General features: G+C 45.9%; 1 protein-coding gene across 2 annotated transcripts in view; it reads right to left on the bottom strand.

Moving 5' to 3' along the window:
• Positions 1-11069: 11069 nt before the first annotated feature.
• KCTD14 (potassium channel tetramerization domain containing 14) overlaps positions 11070-24967 on the bottom strand; it is a 28072-nt gene continuing 14174 nt past the window's right edge. Inside the window, exons 1-2 of one of the 2 annotated variants that reach the window (XM_010365775.1) lie at positions 19430-19556; positions 11070-12589 (exon numbers count right to left, since the gene is read on the bottom strand). In XM_010365775.1, the coding sequence (XP_010364077.1) occupies positions 11912-12589; positions 19430-19519 (768 nt within the window). In that variant the 5' untranslated portion in view covers positions 19520-19556 and the 3' untranslated portion in view covers positions 11070-11911. Of the gene's footprint in view, positions 12590-19429; positions 19557-24967 lie in introns of those variants that run through there. The other variant, XM_030918199.1, reaches the window with a different exon arrangement.

Genomic DNA, 24967 nt, shown 5'->3' with positions numbered 1-24967 from the left:
TGCCAACCACAAACTTGGTAGCTTAAAACAGCAAACATTCATTCTCTCACAGTTCTGGAGGCTAGAATTCCAAAATTAAGTTATTAGCAGAACTGTCCTCTCTCTGGAGGCTGTAGGAGAGAATCTGTTCCTTGCCTCTTATGGCTTCTGGCTGCTGCCACAGCATTCCTGAGCTTGTGGTCATTTTTATTTATTTAATTTTTTAATTTTTTGAGGCAGGATCTCACCCTGTCACCCAGGCTGAGTGAAGTGGTGTGATCATGGCTCACTGCAGCCTCGAACTTTCAGGCTAATGCAATCCTCCCACCTCAGCCTCCCGAGTAGCTGGGACTACAGTTGTGTGCCACCATGCCTGGCTATTTATTTCTTAGTAGAGATGGGATCTCGCTATGTTGCTTAGGCTGGTCTCGAATTCCTAGATGCAAGTGATCCTCCCCCTCAGCCTCCCAAAGTGTTCGGATACAGGTGTGAGCCACTGCACCTGGCCGCTTACGGTCATATCACCCCTCCTTTACATTATCTTCTCTTCTGTGTGCCTCTTATAAGGATATATAAGGAAAGATTGTCACTGGATTTAGGATCCATCCAGATAATACAGGAGAATCTCCTTATCTTCAAATCTTTAACTTAATTGCATCCACAAAAACTCTTTTTCCAAATAAGGTAACATCTATAGATTCTGGGGATTATGAGGTGGACATAGTATTTGGGGGACCACCATTCAACCCACTGCACTCTCACAACCTTGTGGAGCAGATCCCCTTTCAAGAACTCCCCCAGAGTTTCTTGCCTAAGAACACTGTAATTGATGAGCTGCCATTCAAAGTAAGGTCTCGGACGGTCACAGTGGCTCACACCTGTAATCCCAGCACTTTGGGAGACTGAGGGAGGCGGATCACCTGAGGTCAGGAGTTCGAGACCAGCCTGGCGAACATGGTGAAACCCCATCTCTACTAAAAATACATAAAAATATTAGCCAGGCGTGGTGGCAGGTGCCTGTAATCCCGCTACGCGGGAGGCTGAGGCATGAGAATCACTTGAGTTTGAGAGGTGGAGGTTGCAGTGAGCCGAGATCATGCCACTGCACTCTAGCCTGAGTGACAGAGCGAGACTCCGTCTCAAAAAAAGCAAAGTAAGGTCTATGGTCGAATTCCAGTGTTCCTTCAATTATGCCACACTTTGTTGACATCGCCATAGAACAGTAACAATATGGACACACCTCCTTTTATTGTATTTGCTTTATTGTGCTTCACAGATATTGCCTATTTTATAAATGGAAAGTTTGTGGCAACCGTGTGTTGAGGAAGTCTATAGGCGCCATTGTTCCAGTAACATGTGCTCACTCGAAGTCTCTGTGTCACATTTTGGTAATTTTCACAATATTTCAACTTTTTTATACAGAAAATCAAGATTTTATATCTGTTATGGTGATCAGTGATCAGTGATTTTTGATGTCACTATTCTAATTATTTGGGGCCACCACAAACAGCATCCATATAAGACAGAAAACGCAATAAATAAACGTGTGTGTTCTGACTGTCCCACTGACTGGCAATGCCCTGTCTCCCTCCCTCTCTTCAGGCCTCCCTGTTCCTTGAGATACAACAATATTGAAATTCCTTGACACAAAATAATATTGAACAGTTAATAGCCCTACATAATGGCCTCTAAGTGCTCAAGTGAAAGGAAGAGTCCCAGGCCAGGCATGATGGCTTGCACCTGTAATATCAGCACTTTGGGAGGCTAAGACTGGAGGATTGCTTGAGTTCAGGAGTTTGGACCAGCCTGGGCAACATAGTGAGACAAAAAATAAAATTAGCTGGGCATGATGGCACATGCCTGTGGTCCCAGCTACTTGGGAGATTGAGGTGGGAGGATCACGTGAGCCCAAGAAGTTGAGGCTATAGTAAGCTGAGATTGCGCCATTGCACTACAGCCTGGGCAACAGAGCAGATCTCCATCTCCAAAAAAATAAAAATAAGCAAAGGAAGAGTCCCACATCTCCTATTTTAAATCAAAAGTTGGAAATGATTGTCCGGACGCGGTGGCTCGTGCCTATAATCCCAACATTTTGGGAGGCCAAGGTGGGAGGTCTACTTGAGCCCAGGAGTTGGAGACCAGCCTGGCAAACAAGGAGGACTCTGTCTCTACAAAATTTTAAAAATTAGTTGGGTGTGGTGGCACACATCTGTGGTCCCAGTTACTCAGGAGGTTGAAGTGGGAGGATGACTTGAGCCCAGGAGGTTGAGGCTGCAGTGAGCCATGATTGCACCACTGTACTCCAGCCTGAGCAACAGGGCAAGACCCTGTCTCAAAAAATATGTAAAAATGAAAGAAAGAAAGGAAGAATCTATTGATGTGGCAAACTTCTCTGTTGCTTTATTTTACAAAATTGCCACAGTCACTCCAACCTTCAGCAACCACCATCCTGATCACTCAGCAGCCATCGACATGGAGGCAAGACCCTCCACCAGCAAGAAGATTATGACTCAGTGAAGGTTCAGATGATAGTTAGCATTTTTAGCAATGAAGTATTCTTAAATTAAGGTATATGCATTGTTTTTTAGACACAATGCCACTGTGCACTTAATAGATTATAGTATAGGCTGGGTCCAGTGGCCTATAATCCCAACACTTTGGGAGGCCAAGGCAGGAAGGTTGCTGGAACCCAGGAGCTCAAGACCAGCCTGGGCATCATAATGAGACCGCTTCTCTCCAAAAATCAAAAAACTAGCTGGGCATGGTGGCTTGCATCTGTAGTCCCAGCTGCTGGGGGTGCTGAGGTGGAAGGATCACCTGAGCCCAGGAGGTCGAGGCTGCAGTGAGCCATGAACCCCAAGCCACTACACTTCAGCCTCAGGGACTATAGTATAGTATAAACATAACTTTTGTAGGCAATAAGAAACCAAAAAATTCATGTGCCTTACTTTATTGTGATATTCCCTTTATTGTGATGGTCTAAAACTGAACTCACAGTATCTATGAGGTATGCCTGTACTAATATCCAATGTTGATTGGAGCTTTTTCTATGTCCCAGGTGCTGCCACAAGTACTTTTTATTCCATTTTATTTATTTATTTATTTATTTATTTATTTATTTATTTATTTATTTATTTTTGAGAGTGAGTCTCGCTTTGTTGCCCAGGTTGGAGTGCAGTGGTGCAATCTCATCTCACTGCAATCTCCGCCTCCCAGGTTCAAGTGATTCTCCTGCCTTAGCTTCCTGAGTGGCTGGGATTACAGGTGCCCGACACCACACCCAGCTAATTTTTTTTTTTTTTTTTTTTTTTTTTGTATTTTTTAGCAGAGACAGGGTTTCTTTTTTTTTTTTTTTTTTTTTTTTTGAGACGGAGTCTCGCTCTGTCGCCCGGGCTGGAGTGCAGTGGCCGGATCTCAGCTCACTGCAAGCTCCGCCTCCTGGGTTTACGCCATTCTCCTGCCTCAGCCTCCCGAGTAGCTGGGACTACAGGCGCCCGCCACCTCGCCCGGCTAGTTTTTTGTATTTTTTAGTAGAGACGGGGTTTCACCATGTTAGCCAGGATGGTCTCGATCTTCTGACCTCGTGATCCGCCCGTCTCGGCCTCCCAAAGCGCTGGGATTACAGGCTTGAGCCACCGCGCCCGGCCTGGAGACAGGGTTTCTTCTCCATGTTGCCCAGGCTGGTCTCAAACTCCTGGCCTCAAGTGATCCACCCGCCTTGGCCTCCCAAAGTGCTGGGATTACAGGCACTACAATCCTGTAATCCTGTAGTGAGGCACTACACCTGGCCTTTTCTCTTTCTTTTTTTTTTTTGAGACAGTGTCTCACTTTGTTGCATAGGCTGGAGTACAGTGGTGTGATCACAGCTCACTGCAGCCTCAACCTTCTGGGCTCAAGCCATACTCCCACCTCAGTCCCCCGAGTACCTGGGACTACAGGCCAGTACCACCATGCCTGGCTAATTTAAATTTTTTTGTAGAGCCAGGGTCTTATTCTGTTGCCCAGGCAACATAATAATAGTGAATTTGAACTCAAGTGATCTGCCCACCTAGGCCTCCCAAAGCGCTGGGATTACAGGCATGAGCCACTGTGCCTAGCCAGGTCTTTTTAAAATATCTCCATGTCCTTGTTCCACATGTTCAATCTTTCTGCTAGCTTCTTTAACACATACAATATGGTTATAACCACTGTTTTAAGTCTTTGCCTACTATTTCTACCATCTCTGGTTTTGTTTATCATCTATCATCATAATTTCTGGATCAGTTTCTACTTATTGATTCTTTTCCTCCTGTGGGCTGTATTTTTCCACTTTTTCGCAAGCATTATCGTCCTAGACCAACTCCTCAGCGTTTTTTTATAGGCATGGTTAAGTAACTTGAAAAGTTTGATTATTTCACTGCCTGCCAGGTAACTGAGGTTACAGGAATGCGCCACCACTCCTGGCTAATTTTTTGTATTTTTAGTAGAGATGGGGTTTCACTATGTCGGCCAGGCTGGTCTCAGACTCCTGACCTCAAATGACCTGCCCACCTCAGCCTCCCAAAGTGCTAGGGTTACAGGTATGAGTCACCACGCCCAGCCCTGCTTGCTTTTAAGCTTTAAGTAAAACCAGAACAGTATTTAATTTAGGGTAAATTTTCTCCAATACTAATGCAAGACCTTTTTACTCTAACTGAGGCCCTGTGAATCGTAAAGTCTTTCTCTCTGGCTATTGGGAATATACACTTTTCCTGGTCCTAATCTCTGAACACTGTTCCCACTAATCTTTTCTCTACCCAGCCTTGGGTGGTTTCCTCACATATGTTCACTGATGAGTACGGCACTGAATACTCAAGAGGGACCTCAGGCAGGTCTCCAGAGTCTTCTCTCTGTGGAGTCCTCTCCTCTCTGATACTCTGCCTTGAAACTCTTGCTGTTTGGCTTCCTGGGATTCCCAGATCTTTCTCCTCAATTCAAGGTAACTCCCAGTCTCTGCCTGGGTTCCCCTCTCTGCACCAGGCCCTGAATATCTTCTGCAGTCAGCACGCTAGGGTAATCATAGGACCTATCTCATTTGCTCCCTGTCTCTGAGTTCCTTGTCCTTAGTTGCCTAATGTACAATATGTCGAGATCCATTGTTTCACATATTTTGTCCAGTTTTGCGTTGTTTCGGGTAGAAGGGTAAATCCAGTGCCTGTTACTCCATTTTATCCAAAAAGAAGCATCTCTAGGGATATTTATCACAGTTGCTTTGAAGTTCTGCTCTCCATATTCTCTTTCCTCCAAGAAACATTCTGTTATTTTTGTTTGTTTCTTCTTCTTCTTTTTATTTTATTTATTTATTTATTTATTTTTGAGACAGGATCTCACTCTGTCACCCAAGCTGGAGTGCAGTGGCGTAATCTCAGGTCACTGCAACCTCCACCTCCTGGGCTCAAGCAATCCTCGTGACTCAGGCTTCACAGTAGCTGTGACCACAGGCGTGTGCCGGCATGCCTGGCCATTTCTTTGTTCCTAATTTTAACATTACAAGCTTTCTTCAAATGTCTGTCTCTTGGCTGAGCACAGTGGCTCATGCCTATAATCCCAACACTTTGGGAGGCTGACGTGGCAGATCACTTGAGCCCAGGAGTTCAAGACCAGCCTAGGCAACATGATGAAACCCCATTTCTACTAAAAATAGGAAAATAAAAAACAGCTGATTTGAACCTCTGTATAGGTATGGCAGAGCTTGCTGGTTACATCTCCAATATTCACTTTCTCCTTCTCTCTTAAAGAAGACAACTGTCTGGAGATGGTGTTGTCCCCAGCACACACACACATACACACAAAAGCAATTACATTTTCCAGTCTCTCTTGCATACTCTGTAGAGGTGTGGCCATATGTTACAATTGTGGCCAACAAAATGTAAACAGATGTCATTGGCTGGGACTTCTGGGGAAGTCCCTTAAAATGAAGTGTATCCATTTTCTATTAGTGAATGACAAACCACTCCAAAACATAGAGGAGTTTTACGTATTTATTTTTCATTTTTCTATTTCAAACTACAATCATCAATAGAGCAGAGAGGTTTAAAACATCATTATTTACTTATGATTCTGCAATTTGGGCAGGTCTCCGCTGAGCAATCCTGGGGTCACTCACTCGGCTGGGTCATCTGGTAGCTCATTTAGGGCTTGATGGCCTCCTCTATTCCCCTTCTTATAACCTCTCTGGTGGAATTGCCTGGTTTTCTTTTATGGCAGTGGAAGCATTCCAAGAGAGCAAGCCCCATGCACACAGGCTTATGAAGCCTTGGCTTGTGTCATGTTTGTTGATGTCCCACTGGCAAACAAGTCACATCACCTAGCCCAAAGTCAATGTGGGAGAGGGCTATGCAATTCTATCATTGAGCAGTGAAGCAGCCTACAGCCACTCTGGGAAGCATTCATGTCACCAGGTGTGGAGGCAACCCTGGGGTTGGTGAAGGAGGTAGCTTTTTGGTAAGCCTGGAAGTAGTTCTAACACTACTTGCTCAATATGGGACCCCTTTAGGACATACCAAAGGTCTTGTGCTCAGAGCAATCACATAGAGTAGCAAGTTGGGAACTTTTGTATATACAATCCCCAAGCCTTTAGCTAAATGTTGATGCATATTATCCCTGGCATTAGCATGGTGTGTCCATGCTCAGACCAAAGTAATAAATCCCACCAGTAAGGTCCATTGATGGTAGTTCTACATAGACCCTAGGAAAATCATGATCCAGGAAACGCAGCAATTTGAACAATGGACCAAGTGGTGCTGATTAGCCTGGAGCAAGGTAATGATTTAAAAAAAAAAAAAAGGCTGGAACAAGGAATGATTCACACTACAAGTGCACCACCACCAATCCCAAGGACTCCCAGAAGCAGCTGAAAAAGACTTGGATGGAGAGGGAAGTCAAAGTTCTTAGGCCAAGTAGATAAGGACTTAGTGCATCAAGTAAGTTTGGATCAATGTCAAAGTAAAAAAAGGAAACCGTTGTAGACTAAAAGAGACTAAAGCTATGTTTCTCAAATTTTGATGAATTTTAGAAATGCCTGAGGAAGATTTTTAAAACCCAGTGGTCAGACCACACCCAAAACAGTTAAATTAAGATCTCTAGGGATGGAGCCCATATTTCTTAAGGCTACCTGACCGATTGATTCTAAAATGTGGCCAAGGTGAGAATCTCTGAACTGAAGAAAACCTAACAACCAAGTGTAATGCATCAACTTTTATTGGATTTTTTAAAAATACCATAAAATACATTTGTTGAACAATTGTCAAAATAGATAATACATTACATGTAATATTTCAGATTTGTTAATTTTTTTTTCTTTTTTTGAGACAGAGTCTCTCTCTGTTGTCCAGGTTGGAGTGCAATGGCATGATTTCAGCTCACTGCAACCTCCACCTCCCAGGTTCAAGCAATTCTCCTGCCTCAGCCTCCCGAGTAGAGGGAACTACAGGCACACACCACCATGCCTGGCTAATTTTTGTATTTTTAGTAGAGATGGGGTTTCACTATTATTGGCAAGTCTAGTCTCAAACTCCTGACCTCAAGTGATCCACCTGCCTCGGCCTCCCAAAGTGCTGGGATTACAGGTGTTAGCCACCATGCCCAGCCTAGATTTATTAATTTTTAAAGAAGAGATAATGTGGGCTGAGTGTGGTGGCTCACACCTGTCATCCTAACACTGGAAGGCCGAGGTGGGAGGCTCACTTGAGCCCAGGAGTTGGAGACCACCATGGGCAACATAAGGAGACCCCATGTCTACAAAAAATTTTAAAAATCAGCTACGCATGGTGGTACACACCTGTAGTTCCAGCTACTGGGGAGGCTGAGATGGGAGGATTGCTTGAGCTCAGGAGGTCGAAGCTGGAGTAAGCTGTGATTGTCCCACTGCACTCCAGCTTGAGTGACAGAGTAAGACCCTGACGAGAGAGAGAGAGAGAGAGAGAGAGAGAGAGAGAGAGAAGGGAGGGAGGGAGGGAGGGAGGGAAGGAAGGAGAAAGAAAAGGAAAGGGGAAAAAAGAAATAATGATAATCATGCGTTATTCTTAGGAGCTGTAAACTGAAGTATTTAGGTGGAAGGATGTTAATGTCTGCATCTTACCTTCAAATTGTTCTGCAAACGATTATACATGTATATATGCATGTGTATAGAGAAACAGATCACATAAATGTGTCAAAATAGTAGTAACTGGTGGAGCTAGGTACAAAGTTTACTATGGGCCAGGTGCAGCGGCTCATGCCTGTAATCGCAGGACTCTGAGAGGCCAAGGTGGGCAGATCACCTAAGGTCAGGAGTTCGAGACCAGACTGGCCTATATGGTGAAACCCCATCTTTACTAAAAATTAAAAAATTAGCCCGGCGTGGTGGCACACGCTTGTAGTTCCACCTATCTGGGAGGCCAAGGCAGGAGAATCACTTCAACCCAAGAGGCGGAGGTTGCAGTGAGCCGAGATGGTGCCACTGCACTCCAGCCTGGGCGACACAGTGAGACCCTGTCTTAAAAAGAAAAAAATTCAATATAACACTCTTTTACCTTTTCTGTATATATGAAAACTTTCCAAATAAAAAGTTTGGGAAAAGTTATTTGGGGAATTAACATATGAACACCTGTACTCATAAGCAGATGAAATCCCTCTTGGAGTCCCATCTGAGATTTTTTTTTTTTTTTCGAAACAAAGTGTCACTCTGTGGCCCAGGCTGGAGTGCAGTGGGATAATCTCAGCTCACTGCAACCTCTGTCTCCTGGGTTCAAGTGATTATCCTGCCTCAACCTCCCAAGTAACTGGGATTACAGGCGTGTACCACCACACCTGGCTAATTGTTTTGTATTTTCAGTAGAGTATTTTAGTAGAAATTTAGTTTCACCATGTTGGCCAGGTGGGTCTTGAATTCCTGACCTCAAGTGATCCACCTGCCTCAGCCTCCCAAAGTGCTGGGATTATAGGCATGAGCCACTGCACATTCCCCATCTGAGATTATTAAAACTCATGTAATCATGCATATCTGCACCAAGGCAAGACTGAAGTGAGGCCAGTGAGAAACCTAGCCCTGGCCCTGATACACACCATAGATTAGAACAAGTTGGTAAGTAGAATGGGGTCCATACCAATGAAGAGGAGTGGTCACCCCTCGTTTGGGTCGACCAGTGAACTGTTATTGGCCTGAAGTTAACGAGACTCTGCAGCAGTTGTCAGCCTTAACTGCACAATGAAATCATCTGAAGGAGCTTTAAAAAATATTCTTTCCTGGGCCCCACCTCTAGAGATCCTGATTTGTTTCAGGTGTTGTCAGGGCATGCCCTATATTGGAGTGTTTTAACTCATCCCAGGTGATTCTAATTACTGTGCAGCCAAAGTTGAGAACCATTGCTCTTCATACTGCCTTATACAACCTGGACAACCATGAAGGGATTGGTAAGGTTCTCAGGGAGAACAGGTATGTGGTTTTACCAGAGTTGGAAGAGACTTTTCTATTATCACTTGAGACTCAGAGAGATTCTAGTAATAGAAGGAGCCAGAAAGTTCTTTTATTTTTTTAATTTTAAAATTTAAAAACAGGGACAGAGTCTCACTATGTTGCCCAGGCTGGTCTTGAATTCCTGGGCTCAAGCAATCCTCCTACCTCAGCCTCCCAAAGTGCTAGGATTACAGGTGTGAGCCACCACCATGCCTGGCCTAGAAAGTTCTCATACCATGGAGACTAGGCCTTTTTCCTCAAGGGCAAGGGACAATATGTTTAAAATACTTGGGCATAGGAGCAACCCAACAGCCCCAAACCTGGAGTTCTCAAAGGGATGGGATGAATTACCGCTGTCGGTTCTAAGTATTAGAGACAGCTGCTCAGGCTTTTGAAGAAATGGCAAGGAACAGAAAACTGAAAATATCCTCAAGGAGTCAGATTCTAACCCAAAAGAAAAGCTTCTGGACATTGATTGAAATATACATGACACTGCAGGAGGGGAAGGTATCATAAGGGGAAAAATTCAGTGGTTTGTGAAAGGTCTGGATGGAGACAGTGGTTATCCTATTAGGGGGCAAAGCCAGGTTCTTATAGGTACACATGATCTCTCTTGAATAGAGGTCACTTCCAGATCTGTCACCACAGAAGAGGTGTCCCAAAGGAAAAATAAACAAAGTGAGAGAGAATTGGGTAGGTAGTACTCATTCTAGCTTGCCTGGGACTTCCAAGTTGGTTTTATTTATTTGTTTGTTTGTTTGTTTGTTTGTTTATTGAGACAGGGTCTCCCTGTGTCACCTAGGCTGGAGTGCAGTGGCGAGATCTTGGCTCACTGCAACCTTTGCCTCCCAGGTTCAAGCGATTCTCATGCCTCAGCCTCCGAGTAGCTGGGACTACAGGCATGTGCCACCATGACTGGCTAACTTTTTTTTTTTTAGTAGAGACAGTGATATGGTTTGGCTGTGTCCCCACCCAGATCTCATCTTGAATTCCCACATGTTGTGGGAGGGACCTTGTGGGAGGTAATTGAATCATGGAGGCCGGTCTTTCCTGTGTTGTTCTCGTGATAGTGGATAAGTCTCATGAGAGCTGATGGTTTTAAAAAGGGAAGTTTCCCTGCACTTGCTCTCTCTTGTCTGTTGCCATGTGAGATATACATTTCCACCATGATTGTGAGGCTTCCCCAGCCATGTGGAACTGTAAGTCCATTAAAACTCTTTCTTCTGTAAATTGCCTAGTCTCAGGTATGTCTTTATCAGCAGTGTGAAAACAGACTAATACAGATGGGGGGTTTCACAGTGTTGGCCAGGCTGGTCTTGAACCCCTGACCTCAAGTTCTCCACCCGCCTCAGCCTCCCAAAGTGCTGGGATTATAGGCTATGAGCCGCTGCACCCGATGAGACTTCCAAGTTTTTATACTGGAAGTCCTGTATCCCAAGAAACCCTTTGGTCCCAAGAAAGAAACCCTATGTCCCAAGAAAGTTCCAGACAACCCACAATAGCTGATCAAGCTACTACGCAGGGAAGGGGGTCATCTATCTCAGACCTGGACTTGGAAGAGAATGAACGTCGACATGTATCCTCCTTTAGAGGATGAGTCCTGTATTAGGCTGAGAAGCAGAACCAAAACTGAGACTCTCATGCAAATGGTTTATTGATGGAGTGCTCTTAGGAGAAAGGGAGTGAGGGAAGCAGCGTAGGACAGAAAAAAAAAAAAATTTAAGTAAGAATGTGCTCTCAGAAGACTGACTTCAGCCTGACTCCATGAGGAGCTCTGGGAAAGGAAGTTCCTCGATGTAAGAGGTCAGTCTTTTGTACCTCCATACAAGAGGTAGCAAATCTTTTCTAGAGATGGTCTCAAAATTAGAATACATCAAAATCACTTGGAGGGTTTGGTAAATCAGAATGCTGTGCCAACCCCCGGAAATTCTGATTCGGTAGGTCTGGGGTGGGGTCTGAGAATTTGTATTTCCAGCAAGTTCACAGGTAATGCTGATGATGCACTTTGAAAACCTCCACTCTAGAGAAGAGGACAGCTCTGAGGTTTTAGCACCCACAGCATCTCGCAAAGGGGATCAGGAAAGCATCTGCTACATGAGGGCACATGCCAGAGACAGATGGATTGGACCACAAGCTGGGGCTAGGTAGACTACATCTTTAGGTCAGAACATCTAGATTCACAGTATCTTGTATGTTCCTGTTGTCATCCCACATCTCTTGCCAACGCATTGTTGAAACATTCTTAAAGACACATGAGGCTTTGAAGAGGAAGCAGCTGCAAGTTGCTAGGCAAATATAGTGGTGTCAGTTGCAATAGAGTGGAAAGTCCTTAAATGGGAGATCAATATTTAAGAGCAAGACTCTAGACCAACCCTGGAAATTGCCTGATGTTTGTGAAATTAAAGGAAAATGGCATTGATGGCAACTTTTAATTTCATAAGCCATGCTAGAACTCGTAACAGTCTCTGCTCCTGATGATCACCACCAGGTGAAGGTGAATGAATAAATGTTAAAATGGAATTCGTTTCTTTTGGTGGGGTACGTCAGGTAGAACTTGGAGAATACCTTGTACCCCTGGGCCTTAATGTCCATCTCCAGGCAGTGCATGAGGTCACTGTTGTCTAGGACTGCCTTCCAGGGCCCAAACTTGACAACGGACTTGAACATCTTCTTATCCTGCAGAAAACACAGGACCTCTGAATAATATGCATCCTGCTCCTCCGTTTCCACCAGGCACACAAGCACGCTGGACTTCCGTGCTGTTATGCCCTCTGCACGCGCCAGGCGCACCATGAGCTCCAGGTTCTCGCCATAGCCCGGCACTTGCAGGAGAAACTGCTTCCGAGACACCTGCTCACCAAAGATCTGCGGCATGTCCTCCAGCAGCTTGACCAAAGGCTTGATTTCATAGAACTGAGCCTCACGGTACACTTCAGGGATGTGCTGTGTGGGCACTTGCCCAGTGCGCAGGTAGTCCAGGATGGGTCTGAAATAGGTGCTGGGGCGGTCGATGAAGAAGCGGCCCTCTGCATCCATGGAGGCCTTGGCTGAGCTAGAGAACATCTCTGCCAACTTTGAGCCCGGAAATTTCCTCAGGGTACCCAGGGTGGTCGTGTGGAACTCACCCCCCACATTCAGCTCCACAACAGTAGACATCTGGGGGCACAAGAGGCAGAGTAAACCAACACGCCATCTCCCCTGAGCTCATGACTTATTTTTATCCAAAGAATAACTGGATAAAAAACGTAGGGGAGCCATAATGTTTGGCTTTGGCTAGTGAAAGGCCCATCTTACTAAAGAGGGTTATATTGATGCTGTGTTGCTCCAGGGGGTGGCTTTTTTTTTAAGACAGAGTCTCGCTCTGTCGCCCAGGCTGGAGTGCAGTGGCACAATCTCGGCTCACTGCAACCTCCACCTCGATTAAAGCAACTCTTCTGCCTCAGCCTCGCTAGTAGCTGGGACTACAGGCGCCCGCCATCATGCCCAACTAATTTTTGTATTTTTAGTAAAGACGAGGTTTTGCCATGTTTGCTAGGCCGTTCTCAAACTCCTGACCTCACACGATCCACCTGCCTCAGCCTCCCACAGTGCCCAGCCGAGGGTGGGCATTTTAAGGAGGAAGAAAGGTTTCTGTTGGAAAAAAGAATACCCGGCCGGGCGCGGTGGCTCAAGCCTGTAATCCCAGCACTTTGGGAGGCCGAGACAGGCGAATCACGAGGTCAGGAGTTCAAGACCATCCTGGCTAACACGGTGAAACCCCGTCTCTACTAAAAAATACAAAAAGCTAGCCGGGCGAGGTGGCTGGCGCCTGTAGTCCCAGCTACTCGGGAGGCTGAGGCAGGAGAATGGCCTAAACCCGGGAGGCGGAGCTTGCAGTGAGCTGAGATCCGGGCACTGCACTCCAGGCCGGGCGACAGAGCGAGACTCCGTCTCAAAAAAAAAAAAAAAAAAGAATACCCATTCAAGCATCTTAATTTTAGGTCATAGAATGTTATGGGAGGAGGCCAGGCACAGTGGCACACGCCTGTAATCCCAGCACTTTGGGAGGCTGAGGCAGGCAGATCACCTGAGGTCAGGAGTTCGAGACAAGCCTGGCCAACTTGGTGAAACCTTGTCTCTACTAAAAATACAAAAATTAGCCAGGTGTGGTGGCACGTGCCTGTAATCCCAGCTGCTTGGGAGGCTAAGGCACGAGAATCACCTGAACGTGGGAGGCGGAGGCAAGGTGAGCCAAGATCACCCCACTGCCCTCCAGCATGGGTGACAGAGTAAGACTCTGTCAATACATATTGTAATATTGTAAGACTCTGTCTTACAAAAGCAGAAGAATGTTACAGGAAGAGGCTGCCATGGAAGGAAGTCTCAGCAATGATACTTCCAAAGTCTGTGGCCTTCGGCAAGCCTTTTTCCCTCTTAAGGCCTCAGTCTCCTCATCTATAAAATGGGGATATTGGCTGGGCACGGTGGCTCATGTCTGTAATCCCAACACTTTGGGAGGCCATGGCAGGAGGATCACTTGTGGCCAGGAGTTGGAGACCAGCCTGGGCAACATAGCAAGACCCCATCTCTATTTTTTTTTTAAATAGGTTTAAGGGAAAAATTTTTTTTTAAAGTAAAGGCCAGGCATGGTGCCTCACGCCTATAATCCCCATACTTTGGGAGACCAAGGTGAGTGGATCACTTGAGTCCAGGAGTTCAAAACCAGCCTGGCCAACATGGCGAAACCCCATCTCTACTAAAAATACAGTAATTAGCCGGGCATGGTAGCACACGCCTACAGTCCCAACTGCTCGGGAGGCTGAGGCAGGAGAATCACTTGAACCCAGGAGGCAGAGGTTACAATGAGCCGAGATCGTGCCACTGCACTCCAGCCTGGGTGACAGAATGAGAGTACAACTCCAAAAAAAAAAAAAAAAAAAAAGGAAGTAAAATGGGGACATGGAGTTGTTACAAAGTCAAGAGTTCCAACCTGGCATGCTCAGCTCTGATCTAAGATATAATAAAAGCCAAGGGTAAGGGAGGAGGGACACTTCCAACATTTCAGAAAGACGAAAGAAACCATACATGTGTTCATTTGGGAAGCTTTTCTTGGGTATTTACTATGTATCCACATCCTGTGCTGGGAGTTGGGGACAAAAATTCTTATTTCATGTAGATCAGAAGTTCTGGTTAACAGTTGGCATTACCTTGATTTATTTTAAAATGGAATTTTTTTTCTTTCTTTTTTTTTTTTTTGAAACAGAGTCTCACTCTGTTGCTCAGCCTAGAGTACAGTGATGTGATCTTGGCTCACTACAACCTCAGCCTCCCAGGCTCAAGCAATTCTTGTGCCTCAGCCTGGGAGCTAGGATGGCCACCCTGTAGCTGGGATTACAGATGTACAGTGCACGACCAAGCCTGGCTAATTTTCGTATTTTTAGTAGAGACTAGGTTTCACCATGTAGGCCAGGCTGGTCTCAAACTCCTGACCCCAATCTGTCCACCTCGGCCTCCCAAAGTGTTGGGATTACAGGCGTTAGCCATAGTGCCTGGCCAGAAAATTGAATTTTTTTTAAGAGATGGGATCTTGCTGTGTTGTTGCCGAGGCTGGGGGTGCAGTGGCATGATCATAACTTACTGCAGCCTTGAACTTGGGCTCAGGTCATCCTCCTGCCTCAGCCTCCCAAGTAAATGGGACTACAGGACATTCAACACTGTATCTGGCTACTTAAAAAATATCTTTTTAGAGATGGGTCTTACTGTGTTGCCCAGGCTGGTCTTGAACTCCTGGCTTCAAGGCTTCCTCCTGCCTGAGCCTCCCAAGCAGGTGGGATTACAGGTGCAAGCCACCACGCCCAGCATAAATGGAATTTGTTTGATGAATGTTTTTCCAAATATGGTCCCATGGGACTTAAATAATAACAGGAATATTCTTGGTAATGAAAAGGCCAGTAACTCTACATATTGTGGGTGTAAAACTGCTTCACAAACTGTGAAGAGCAGTGCAAATGCAAGTTAAGTTTGGTTGTTCAACAGAACTTTTAGAGGCCACCTCTCTGTACCAGACCCTGGGCTGAGCACTAAGACTGGTTATTAAGTGATGATGTCAGAATTTGAACTCAGGTCCGTTTTAGTCCAAGCTTGAGCTCTTAGTGATTACATAAATAAATTACCTTCAGTCTTCCAATACCTTCACTCTTCATTCCCTTAGTGACTCATTCATTCAACAAAATGTATGCCTAGTGGGAAGGTTGGTGGGAAGAGGGATATGGAAACAGACAGTCTAGTAACTCTGTGTAGTGCTTTAAATGGATTATCTAATTCAGCCCTCACAACACTTCCATGAAGAACGTATTAAATCTCCATTTTACAGAAGAAGAAACTAAGGCTTAAAGAGATGAAGAAAGTTGCCTGAGACTGGCTATTAAGTGATGATGTCAGAATTTGAATTCAGGTCCGTTTTACTTCAAGCTTGAGCTCTTAGTCATTACATAAATTACCTTCAGTCTTCCAATACCTTCACTCTTCATTCCTTTAGTGACTCATTCATTCAACAAAATGTATGTTGGACCTATTACATGCAAACCTTGTGCCAAACAGAACAAGACACAGTCCCTGCTTTCAAGGAACTCACAGGGGAGTGGGAAACAGATGGCTTAAGCACGTAGGTGCTGAGAGGGAAGACTCAAAGGTAGGAGGGGTCAGGTCTTTTTGTGGATGTGTATTGGAGGCTGTCAGAGAAGGTTTCCTAAGGGATGTGACGGCTGCTGCTGTGGAATAGATGCGTGGTGTTAGAGGGAAGGCTGGATTTCCAACCTGAAGATTTTACTACAAGAGTGGGGATGGGGACAGGGCTCAGGAATGTCACTCAGTCTGATGTAGGTGTGACCTCATTCTCAACTGGTCTGTGGGCTCTCCTAAGATTAAAGTACTGGAGTTAAGAGAGCCAAAGGCAGGCCGGGCGCGGTGGCTCAAGCCTGTAATCCCAGCACTTTGGGAGGCCGAGACGGGCGGATCACGAGGTCAGGAGATTGAGACCATCCTGGCTAACATGGTGAAACCCCGTCTCTACTAAAAAATACAAAAAAAACTAGCCGGGCGAGGTGGCGGGCGCCTGTAGTCCCAGCTACTCGGGAGGCTGAGGCAGGAGAATGGCGTAAACCCGGGAGGCGGAGCTTGCAGTGAGCTGAGATCCGGTCACTGCACTCCAGCCTGAGCGACAAAGCGAGACTCTGTCTCAAAAAAAAAAAAAAAAAAAAAAGAGAGACAAAGGCAACCGAACTGCTGGAGAAATCTGATTGCCATGACAACATCTCCTACCAGGGGACAGTTCTGCTGACTGGAAGGGAGAAAGCAGAGGAGAGGATGCATCTTGACAGCAGCCAAACAATAGAGCTGAGAAAAATAAGCCCAGAACCTCTGACTTTTTCTCCCAAAAACCTCAAGGCCCCTCGGCAGGACTGTTTGGTTAACCCTGAGGTCACCTCTGTAAAGCACCCAGTAAAATGCAAAGTTGCAGACTTTACCCCTTGAATGGACCAATATGTTCTCATTACTCCTACACTGCTGAAAGCTCCCAGGCCCTCCTAATATCCCCATATTACAGGCAAGGAAAGTTCAGAGAGAAGTCACACAGCTAGGATGTGATGAAGTTGGAGCTGAGATGAAACCTGTATTAGCATGACTCCAACACAATATGGGTGCCTCACTCCCATCCTTCCCAACATCCTGCCCCACTACTGCCAATACTTAGATATGTGCCCAGGGCCCTTTGCTTTCCTTCTCTGGGCCTAGGCTTAGTTATCTGTGAAACAGGAAGGCAAAATGGACCAAGAGAACTCTAAGCTCCCCCAGCTCTGAAAGTCTAACAGATCCAATCACATCTAATGTCCTTTCTGAAGCTAATTTCCAGATGCTTCAAAAAATAGGCTGGGTGCAGTGGCTCACGCCTATAATCCCAACACTTTGGGAGGCCCAGGTGGGAGGGTCACTTGAGGCCAGGAATTCAAGAGCAGCATGGCCAACATGGCAAAACCACATCTCTACTAAAAATACAAAAAATTAGCTGGGCCCTGGTGGCGTACGCCTGTAATCTCAGCTACTTGGGAGGCTGAGGCAGGATAATTGCTTGAACCCGGAAGACAGAGGTTGCAGTGAGCCAAGACTGCGCCACTGCACTCCAGCCTGGGTGACAGCGGGAGACCCTGTCTCAAAAAAAGTTTCCTGTGCTGACATCTTCAGCTCCATTTCTTTATCAAACAAGACCTCAGCCCTGTTCCTAAGCTCCTTTTTGTTTTTTGTTTTTGTTTGTTTTTTGTTTTGAGACAAGGTCTCACTCTTGCCCAGGCTGCAGTGCAGTGGTACAATCTCGGCTCACTGCAACCTCCACCTCCCAGGCTCAAGCGATTCTCCTGTATCAGCCTCCAGAGTGGCTGGGACTACAAGCGTGTGCCACTATGTCCAGCTAATTTCTGTATTTTTTATAGAGACAGGGTTTTGCCATGTTGGCCAGGCTGGTCTCAAACTCCGGAGCTAGGTGATCCACCCGCTCTGTCTCCAAAAGTGCTGGGACTACAGGCATGAGCTACCACACCTGGCTGAGAGTACCTTTTCTGAAGTACAAATCTGATCCTATCACTCCCTGTATTAAACACTTGAGCAACTTTTCATTCCCTTCCAGATAAACTCCAGACTCCATAACAAGGTTTAGAGGCCCTTTGCAACTGGACTGCTACTTCAACCCTCGCAATGAGCTACCAGAACCGCCTGTTGCTCCCCACCCCTCCAATCCGGAGCAAGCCAGGCCCCCTCACCTCCAGGAGCTCACTCACTTGGCATCCACACTCCTTTCTCTGACCCTACTCATCCTTCAGATGAATTCCTCTGGGAGTCCTTCAGGGTGGGTTGTCTCATTGTGATCCCAGAAGGTCCTACACTACTATACTTCACTGGCCTGGCAGTTCTTCCCTTATAATTCCCTGTTTGTTCATTGACTGCGAGATTCCTGCCCAAGTGCTGTGTTTCACGCCTGTAATCCCAGCACTTTGGGAGACTGAGGTAGGAGGATTGCCTGAGCCTAAGAGTTTGAGTCCAGTCTGGGGTTTCAACCAGGAGTTCAAGACCAGCCTGGGTCTCACCAACATGGCGAGACTCCGTCTCTATTTTAACAAAAAACAAACAAACAAAAAGGCTGTGAGGCTCCTAAGGGAGGAGAATATCCTCTGATTTACAGGAGCATCTAGTGTTCTGTTCAAGGCCAATCTTGCCCTACCTGGCATCATGCACGGTGCATTACACTTCCCCAGTAATTCATTCAGGCATTTATTGAGCACCTAGGGTGATCCTGGCACTAGGCATGTGACTTTGTCAATAGCCAACAGCAATGACGTGACCACGGCCCTATTAGAGAGAGCCACGCTGACCTGCTGCTGGATCTGCTTTCCCTTCCTCCAGGTCTTCAGGATGGCTCTCAGTGCAGGAGAGAACCCGAGTGTTCTGCTTCTAGAGTGCACCCAGCCTTTTCCCCATCCTCCTCCCCAACTCCCCTCACCCAAGCCCGGGGACCAGGCAGGCAAGCAGAGGGATTCGGGTCCCAGCCAGAGGGCAGGGGCAGGGGCAGGTTGGAGAGGGCTGCGAGTGAGGGAAAGATCCTCTGGCCAAGCTGGTTGGATGGGCTTCTCCCACTGGGAGCAGGGGAGAAGGAGGGGCAGAGGAGAAGCCCTGGACTAGGACAAGCCCGGGGAAGAGAGAAGGGAGGGGAACTAAAGACCGAATGTAGAGGGAGGAAGCAAAAGGGCAAAGAGGAGAGGCTGGACAGAGCCAAACCAGAAAGGGACACCGAGGCGTGAAAGGAGAGCGATCCGAGCAGGAGGGATAGCAAAGACAGAAGAGAGCGACCAGCCCGAGGTGCAGGGAGACAGCGCGCCAGAAGTAGGGGGCTCGGGCGGCTGGAGGGACTGGCGGGAGAAACTGGAAGGGAGGGCAGAGGCGCGGGGACGCAGCTAGCCTCGCACTTACCGTCAGCCGCCCGGGCCGGGGGGACTGGGGCAGAGGGGTCTGGCTCGTCATCCTGCCCTCTGGCCGCTCCACTGCGCAGCCCTGCCACATGCAGATCACTTGGGCCAGCGGAAGTGCCCCTGGCTGCCCGCCCCTAGGTGGGGACACCGAGGCTCAAGGCGGGACGGGGCTGGGCCAGGCGTGGCTTGTAGTGAGACCGGGCCAAGTGCAGAAGGAAATGAACAGTCTGTCTATTTGGGGCTTTTAAAAGTTGTTAGACCCTGAGGAGGGCTGACTTTGGAGACTGAGAAATGGAGCAGACCCCTTAAGTACTGACCTTTTGATATGGATTAATTTCCTTCCTTTTCTTTTTTTTTTTTTCCAGAGACAGGGACTCACTCTGTCGCCCAGGCTGAAGTGCAGTGGCGGATCAGGCTCACTGCAGCCTCAACCTCCTGGGCTCAAGTGATCCTCCTACCTCAGCCTCCCAAAGTGGTGGGATTACAGGCCTGAGCCACAGCACCTTGCCTCTTCCTATATTTTCTTTTTCGGCTCAGATCAGATGGTCCCTGAGATGAAAGACCCCATGACTAAGATAAAAGACCCTTTGAATATTACATCTTAATGTGGAATGTTAAATGTACCTTTCTCAAACAGAAACACTGCCTAGAATCAATTAAATTGCTGTGACTATACACTTAACTAATATGGAAAATGTTGAAATTCTGTTAAGCTTCCCCAGACCTTGCTTCTTCTTCTTCTTCTTCTTATTGCTTATTATTCCCCAGACCTTGCTTATATAAATGAATGACCCTCAAACCACTCTACTCAAGAGCACTGAACCCAGCTTATTGGAGCCTGTGTCCCCCCCCTTGGCCATTCTCAAACTTTACGCTTAAATAAATTATTTAAACATATTGCCTGAATCCCGTTATTAAAGTTGACACTAGTTAATGCCCCTCTCTGGGCCTCAGAGTTCCCAGGAATGAAATGGGGGAGGCAGAGGGAGTTGACATTGACTGACATTGACAGCCAGAGACTTTCTCTTCCCTACAGTCCTAGGGAGTGAAACCGCAACACCATTTTACAGATCAGAAAATCAGCACTCTAGGAGGTAAGGTGGTGTTAAAATGTAAAATCTGAGGATCAACAAAATTTTTTAAAGAGTGTACTTGAATAACAGGCAATTCTTGAATTGGGGAGCACCAGATGGAAAGAGGTTGAATGTTCCCATGACAATGCATCAGAGGCAAATATTTATGGGGAGAATGTGGAAACAAGATATTTTATTGGGGACAGGCACGGTGGCTCACGCCTGTAATTCTAGCACTTTGGGAGGCCAAGGCGGACAGATTATTTGAGGTCAGAAGTTCAAGACCAGCCTGACCAAAATGGTGAAACCTCGTCTCTACTAAAAATACAAAAATTAGCTGGGTGTGGTGGTGCATGCCTGTAATCCCAGATACTTGGGACTCTGAACCAGGAGAATTGCTGGAACCTGGGAGGCAGAGATTGCAGTGAGCCAAGATTGCACCACTGAACTCCAGCCTGGGCAACAAAGTAAGATTCCCTCTCAGGAAAAAAAAAAAAAAATTATATATATATATATATTTCATTAGTTACAGTTACGAAATTGCCTTTTTTGGTTTTCTTTGTTGAAAAGTCCCTAGTTAATTATATGTTAGTTGGTTGCTTGTGATTGCCTAATGTTAAGTTTTGTTTCTGTCTGACATTAGCATTTACCAGAAATGACTGTACTAGTCAGGTTCTTTAGAGGGACAGAACTAATGGAATAGGGCTGGGCACGGTGGCCCACTCCTGTAATCTCAGCAATTTGGGAGGCCAAGGCAGGTGGATCACCTGAGGTTAGGAGTTCAAGACTAGCCTGACTAATATGGTGAAACCCCATGTCTACAAAATACAAAAAATTAGCTGGGCGTGGTGGTGGGCACCTGTAATCCCAGCTACTGGTGAGGCTAAGGCAGAAGAATCACTTGAACCTAGGTGGTGGAGGTTGCAGTAAGCCCAGATCAAGCCATTGCACTCCAGCCTGGGCAACAAGAATGTAATCCCATCTCAAAAAAAAAAGCAAAAAAAAAACTAATGGAATATATATATATATTCCATTACTTTTTAAACTCTGCTTTATATATATATACATATATGTGTATATATATACACACACATATATACATATATGTGTATATATATACACACACATATATACATATATGTGTATATATATACACACACATATATACATATATGTGTATATATACACACACACACATATATACATATATGTGTATGTATATATATATATAAAGGGGAGTTTATTAAGTATTAACTCACACGATCACAAGGTCCCACAACAGGCCATTGGCAGGCTAAGAAGCAAGGAGAACTAGTCCAAATTCCAAAAGTGAAGAACTTGGAGTGTGATGTTCAAGGGCAGGAAGCATCCAGCGTGGGAAAAAGATGTAGGCTGGGAGGCTAGGCCAGTCTCTCTTTTCACATTTTTCTGCCTGTTTATATTCTAGCCACACTGGCAGCTGATTAGATTGTGCCCACCCAGATTAAAGGTGGGTCGGCCTTTCCCAGCCCACTGACTCAAATGTTAATCTCCTTTGGGAACACCCTCACAGACACACCCAGGATCAATACTTTGTGTTCTTCAATCCAATCACGTTGACACTCAGTATTAACCATCACAATGACCCAAGTTAAGTTTTGCTTATGTTTGCAAATCAAGCAAGTCTGAGTTCCTTTATGAGGCCTAACTAGCATTGTCTGGCCAGGGATTCTTCAGGCCTGATCTCCATTTTAATTTACTTTAACAGTGGCCAGTGTAGACTATTTAGCCAGCCCAAGGCAGCTGCTTGGAGTACAAAGCATGCCCAATGATGAAAAGAGTTAGGTATCTGTTTTGTGGGGTTGTTTTCCTAGAGTTAAAATATAACTCTAAAGGAGAGGGAGCATAATTCCCCACTCCTTAAGTGTGGGTTATGCATTGTGACTTCTTCCAACGAGTACAATATGGGAAGGAGGAAAAAGAGAAGAAACTTTACATTGGGGAAACTGAACAATACTACTCTAGCCAGGTGACCAAAGTCAGTGCCAACAGTTATCGGTCATGACAACAGTGTGTGCTTGCTGTAAACCAAAAAGTATCTGAGACAAGTCTCAACCAATTTAGAAGTTTATTTTGCCAAGGTTAAGAACATGCTCACGATACAACCTCAGGATGTCCTCAGGTCATGTACCCAAGGTGATCAGGCTACAACTTGGTTTTATATATTCAAGCAGACATAAGACATTAGGGCCATGCATAGTGGCTCACGCCTGTAATCTCACCACTTTGGGAGGCCAAGGCAGGTGGATCATTTGAAGTCAGGAATTTGAGACCAGCCTGACCAACATGGTGAAACCCCATCTCTACTAAAAATGTAAAAATTAGCCAGGCATGGCAGTGTGTGCCTGTAACCCCAGCTACTCAGGAGGCTGAGGCAGGAAAATCACTTGAACCTGGCAGGCAGATGTTGCAGTGAGCTGAGATCACACCATTGCACTCCAGCCTGGGAGACAGAGTAAGACTCTATCCCAAAATAAAAAAATAAAAAAGAAAGAAAAAAGAAAAGACGTCAATTGGCTAGGTATCAATGGCTCAGTCTGTAATCCCAAGGGAGAGGATCTGGGAGGCCAAGATGGGAGGATCACTTGACCCCAGGAGTTCAAGTCCAGCCTGGGCAACATGGTGACACCCCATGTCTACAAAAAGTACAAAACTTAGTCGGGTACGGTGGCATGTGCCTGTAGTCTCAGCTACTTGGGAGGCTGAGGTAAGAGGATCTCTTGAGCCTGGGAGGTATCTCTGTTGGACTAGAGATTATAAATAAATAAATAAGGCCAGGTGTAGTGGCTCATGCCTGTAATCCCAGCACTTTGAGAGGCCAACGTGGGCAGATCATTTGAGGTCAGGAGTTCGGCACTAGCCTGGCCAATATGGTCAAACCCCAACTCTACTAATAGTACAAAAAATTAGCTGGCGTGGTGGCATGTGCCTGTAGTCCCAGCTACTCAGGAGGCTGAGGCAGGAGAATTGCTTGATCCTGGGAGGTGGAGGTTGCAGTGAGCCGAGATTATATCACTGCACTCTAGCCTGGGCAACAGAGCGAGATTCTGTCTCAAAAAAAAAAAAAAAAAAAAAGATAATTAATTAACATGTAGTAAAAATGAAGATACCAATTAATACATGTATGACGTGCATTGGTTAGGTCCAAAAACACTGGACAGCTGGAAGGGGATGTGGGGCTTCCAGGTCATAAGAAGATTCAATGATTTTCTGATTGGTGGGCCGGTGTGGAAAGTCATGCATGTAATCACAGCACTTTGGGAAGCTAAAGTAGACACACAGCTTGAGCCCAGGAGTTGGGGACCAACCTGGGCAGCATAGCAAGACCCGGTATCTTTTTGGATTTTTTTTTGAGGCAGAGTCTGGCTCCGTCACCAGGCTGAAGTACTATGGTGCAATCTTGGCTCACTGCAATCTCCGCCTCCCAGGTTCAAGCAATTCTCCTGCCTCAGCCTCCCGAGTAGCTGGGATTACAGGCATGTACCACCACAACCAGCTCATTTTTGTATTTTTAGTAGAAATGGGGTTTCACCATATTGACCAGGATGGTCTCAATCTCCTGACCTCGTGATCTGCCTGCCTCAGCCTCCCAAAGTGCTAGGATTACAGGTGTGAGCCACCGTGCCCAGCCAGACCCTGTCTCTATTTTTAAAAAATAAAAATTAAAAAGCAAGGATTTTCTGCTTGTCAATGGGTTATTATCTAAAGACCTGAGATCAATAGAAAGGGATGTCTAGGTTACTATAAAGGGTTGTGTAGACCAAGGTTTTATCACACAGATGTAGCCTCCAGGTAGCAGGCTTCAGAGAGAATAGATTGCAAATATTTCTTATCAGACTTAAAGACTGACAGACTTTGTGCATGACTGACAGACTGACAGACTTAAGGTCTCTGTTTTGATGGTAATACTGGTCAGCTGTGCTGAATTCCAAAAGGGGGAAGGGTATAATGAGGCATGTCTGACCCCCTTCCAGTCATGGCCTGAACTAGTTTTCCAGGTTAACTTTGGAATGCCTTTGGCGGGGAGGAGGGGTCCTTTCAGATGGTTGGGGGACTTAGAATTTTATTTTTTGTTTATAGTACTGAGTATATACCCTTGATGTGATGTGAAGAAAATGATCTTCCTCCCCAAAACTCATAACCTCAGTTCAGTCTTGAGAAAAACATCAGAGAAATTTCAATTAGAGGAACATCCTATAATGTAACTGACCAGTACTCCTCAAAACTATCAAGGTCACCCAAAAGAGGAAAAATCTGAGAAATTGTCATAGTCAAGAGCATCCTCAGGGGCTAGGCACAGTGGCTCATGCCTGTAATCTCAGCACTTTGGGAGGCTGAGGTGGTTTTATCATGAGGTCAAGAGTTCGAGACCAGCTTGGCCAACATAGTGAAACCCTGTATCTACTAAAAATACAAAATTAGCTGGA

This window comes from Rhinopithecus roxellana, chromosome 15, assembly GCF_007565055.1.
Source record: "Rhinopithecus roxellana isolate Shanxi Qingling chromosome 15, ASM756505v1, whole genome shotgun sequence".
In the NCBI taxonomy this organism is placed as follows: Eukaryota; Metazoa; Chordata; class Mammalia; order Primates; family Cercopithecidae; genus Rhinopithecus; species Rhinopithecus roxellana.
This window is presented reverse-complemented; position numbering and strand designations above follow the sequence as displayed.